The 3,730-nt window shown below is 48.3% G+C and overlaps 1 protein-coding gene across 1 annotated transcript; it reads right to left on the reverse strand.

Annotated features, from left to right (window-relative positions):
- On the reverse strand, positions 1–3,429 carry LOC149065308 (uncharacterized). Its single transcript, XM_089254136.1, has one exon. It carries the CDS (start codon positions 3,427–3,429, stop codon positions 1–3), a length of 3,429 nt encoding a protein of 1,142 aa, XP_089110262.1.
- Positions 3,430–3,730: the final 301 nt, after the last annotated feature.

The following is a 3,730-nucleotide window of genomic DNA, read 5'->3' on the forward strand; positions in this document are numbered from 1 at the left end:
CTATGTGTTCGAGAATACGGCAACGTCGTCAATGTAAGAGCGACAATATCGCTGATGGGGAACTAATAACTTGTCTAGCACTTTCTGAAACGTACTGCCGGCATTCTTCAATCCAAAGGGAAGAACGTTCCACTGATAATGTCCAGAGTGAGTGACGAACGCCGTAAAATGCTTGGAGTCATTCGCCATGGGTATCTGCCAATAACCCTTCGTCAAATCTACCACGGAAATAAAATTCGCCTTCCCAACTTCATACAACAGCTCTGTCGCATTCTTCATAGGGTATGCATTTGGGACAGTGAAACTATTTAGCAGTCTGTAGTCCACACATAGTCGGACACTTCCGTCCTTTTTTGCTACACAAACAATGGGATGACTCCAATCACTATTACTGGGTTCTATTAGCTTGAGCTGTAGTAGTTCGTTTACTTGTCTGTCTACCTCCTCTCGTAGAGCGAACGGCACCCTATACGGGGGTAACCTCTTCGGCGTGCAATCCGTCGTGACTTTTATCGAATGTCCATCCACCTCTGCATGTCCTGGTTTGTCACTAAACACATCAACGTATTTGGTCAACACTTCCCTTAGCTGCACCCGTTGTTTTCCGTCTAGGTTCCCTCGAATCGCATCGATGATTTCTGATATATCAGCGACCGTCATCTTTCTCTTATCCGTCGGAGCATAGCATTCACCGAAATCAGCGTCTTGGTCGAAGATTAATCCCACGTGATTTACCCTGGCGATATATGGTCTTATCTTGTTGATGTGTAGTTCCCTTGAGCTGCCGTCTTCAAACTCCACCAGCACGGAACACTGCCTGGTCAGCCGCTTTATTGTTGCAGGTCCCTGCCACGTCTTCAATAACTTATGTGTTGAAGTTGGTCGTAAAACTAGTACTTGATCACCTGCCTTGAAATTCTTTTCCCTAGACCGAAGGTTATACTGGTTCGTGTAAATGGCTTGATTTTTCTCAGAGTTCGCTTTCGCTATCTCACTCACTTTGCTGATCTTCTCTCGCAAATCCTCAATGTATTCTTCAATGGAACGAGAAACACCGAGCGGAATCTGCCTTTCACCAGTCCAATAGTTTTTCACTAGATGTAACGGTCCCGGTGGTAAACGCCCATACACTAGTTGAAATGGGGACACTCCCGTGGTGCTATGAGGTACCTCTCTGTATGCGAATAATAGCAAAGGTAGGTGCAAGTCCCAATTTCGACCATTTTCTTGGATATTTTTATTCAGCAAGTCCTTGAGGGTCCTGTTCCACCTTTCCACCACTCCCATGCTCTCGGGGTGTCCTGGTGTCGCAAATCTGGGTGTCACACCAATCACGTCCAAAAAAACTTCCGAAAGCTTTGACGTGAAATTCGTACCCTGATCGGTGCATATAGTCTTCGGAAATCCGGTACGAGTGAAAATCTCTATGAGCACATTACACGTGGATTTCGCACTGATATTTCTCACCGGTATGGCCTCTGCCCAACGAGAGCATACATCTATAGCGCAGATGATGAACTTGTGCCCACGGCCAGATATGGGCTCTAACGGCCCCACGCAATCTACGCTCCACACTTCGAAGGGTAGTTCTGGTCTCACGATCGGCTGAATTGGAGTTCTGTCCCGGTAAGATATCGGTCTTCGTAGCTGGCAGGTTTTGCAGCTCTCACAATATTTCTTGACGTCCCTCTTGAGTGTCGGCCAAAAGAATGAGTACTTGATCCTCTGTTTAGTCTTGTTTTCACCCAAATGCCCCGATAGGGGCATATCGTGACCCATTTTCAATATCGCTTCACGCTTGCAGTGCGGCACCACGATTTGCTTCACTTTCTCGCCGCAAACTTCATCCTTATGCATCAGGATTCCTTTGCTGATCTCGTAGTTTTGTTGGTGTTTCTCGGCGAGTTTCCACACATCCTTCAAAGACCCGTCTTCCCTTTGCAGCATGGCGAATTTCTCCTTATTATCCTCATCCGATATGTTGGGCCCATCTCTTTCTAGAGTTGTGGCCGTAGCGTACTCCAAGGGACTGATCATGGCATCCGTAGAGGCACCCGTATCCCCCTCACGGGTTGGCTCATTGATCGGACTTAGTAACAGTAGATTCCCCAAGAGAGCTTCGTATGCTGTTGGGCATATTAGCATTTCATTTGCCAACCGACTCGACACCGCGCAAGTAATCGGCACGTACCCGTGGTTGCCGTCGTTGATCTTCATCAAGTATATTTTCAGAGGGGCTATCTCGCTTTCACCAAAGGCGGACTTGATCCTTATTTTCCCTTCACCTTCATTTTCGTCGATCTCAACCAAATCCGACCTAACGACTGAGATCTGGGCTCCGGAGTCGATTATGGCTCTGATCGTCTTCTGACCACATTTCAAATCCACAGTATGCAATGAGTTGATGTTCGCATTAACATCAGATGCCGCCACCGTGATACGTGCCGTCAGGACTGTGGTTTCTTCACTCACGTCTCTCTCTTCAGTCTGGACAGAGTTCACCCGAGCCTTGTCCAATGGCTTCTGCTGACCTCTTGTAATACAAAACCTTGCTATATGGCCTTCTGCTCCACACGCATAACAAGTGACTGCGGCTCTCTCTCTGGTATTCAAACCCATCGTCGCCTTAGGTGTGAAGGACTCACCCTGAAGCCTCTGGTTTCCGCTGGCTTTCCATCTCGGATTTTGATGAACCGGTCTTGGGGTTCTCGTCCTGTCACTAGGAAAGGGTGTCTTCAGAGTCCTCTTCACATCATCGAATCTATCTAGTTTCTCCGATAGCTCACTTGGTGACACCATATCACTCCATTCGTCCAGATAGTGTTCTTTAAAATCTGCTGGGACGCGTTTTTTCATTTGATCGGTGATGATTAAATCTCTTAGTTGCTCAAACGTCGTGACCCCCAAAGCCTCCATCCATCCATCAAAATAGGTACACAGTTCGTGGTAGAAATCTCTCCAGGTGCCCTCCTGATTCTTGTGGCACGAAGAAAACATCTGTCGGAACTTCTCTGGGGTGAGTTTGAATCTCCGCAATAACAATTCCTTAACTTGATTATAGTCCTGTACTTGCTCTTCCGGCTCGCGGGCAATTAACTGGTTCATCTCGTAGGGTAGAAGTCCCAAGAGCTCAGCTAACCAATCTTCCCGTGCCAGGGCCGCGCGACGAGCTTGCCGCTCGAACAGCACCAGGTACAGACTTATGTCTTCTTCCATTCTGAACTTTCGCATCATGTTCTGGAAATCCCGGCTGGGGGTTCTGCCGCGCCCAGCTTGATTATTCTCCTCTCTTATGGCTCCGATCCTCAGTCTTTCGAGTTCATGTTCCATCTCCTTTTCTCTACGCCGCTCCTCCATCTCCATCTCCTTCTCTCTACGCCTCTCCTCCATCTCCATCTCCTTCTCTCTACGCCTCTCCTCCATCTCCATCTCCTTCTCTCTACGCCTCTCCTCCATCTCCATCTCCTTCTCTCTACGCCTCTCCTCCATCTCCATCTCCATCTCTTTCTCTCTACGCCTCTCCTCCATCTCCTTCTCTCTACGCCTCTCCTCCATCTCCTTCTCTCTACGCCTCTCCTCCATCTCCTTCTCTCTACGCCTCTCCTCCATCTCCATCTCCATCTCTTTCTCTCTACGCCTCTCCTCCATCTCCATCTCCATCTCTTTCTCTCTACGCCTCTCCTCCATCTCCATCTCCATCTCTTTCTCTCTACGCCTCTCCTCCATCTCC

Source organism: Pholcus phalangioides, unplaced genomic scaffold (genome assembly GCF_987345545.1).
Source record: "Pholcus phalangioides strain wild (caught in Gottingen) unplaced genomic scaffold, Ppha-v1.0 ptg000040l_1, whole genome shotgun sequence".
NCBI lineage: Eukaryota > Metazoa > Arthropoda > Arachnida > Araneae > Pholcidae > Pholcus > Pholcus phalangioides.

Bases quoted from the DNA above. Each gene is read 5' to 3' on its own strand.
- LOC149065308 (XM_089254136.1), bottom strand. From the start codon at position 3,429: ATGGAGATGGAGGAGAGGCGTAGAGAGAAGGAGATGGAGATGGAGGAG.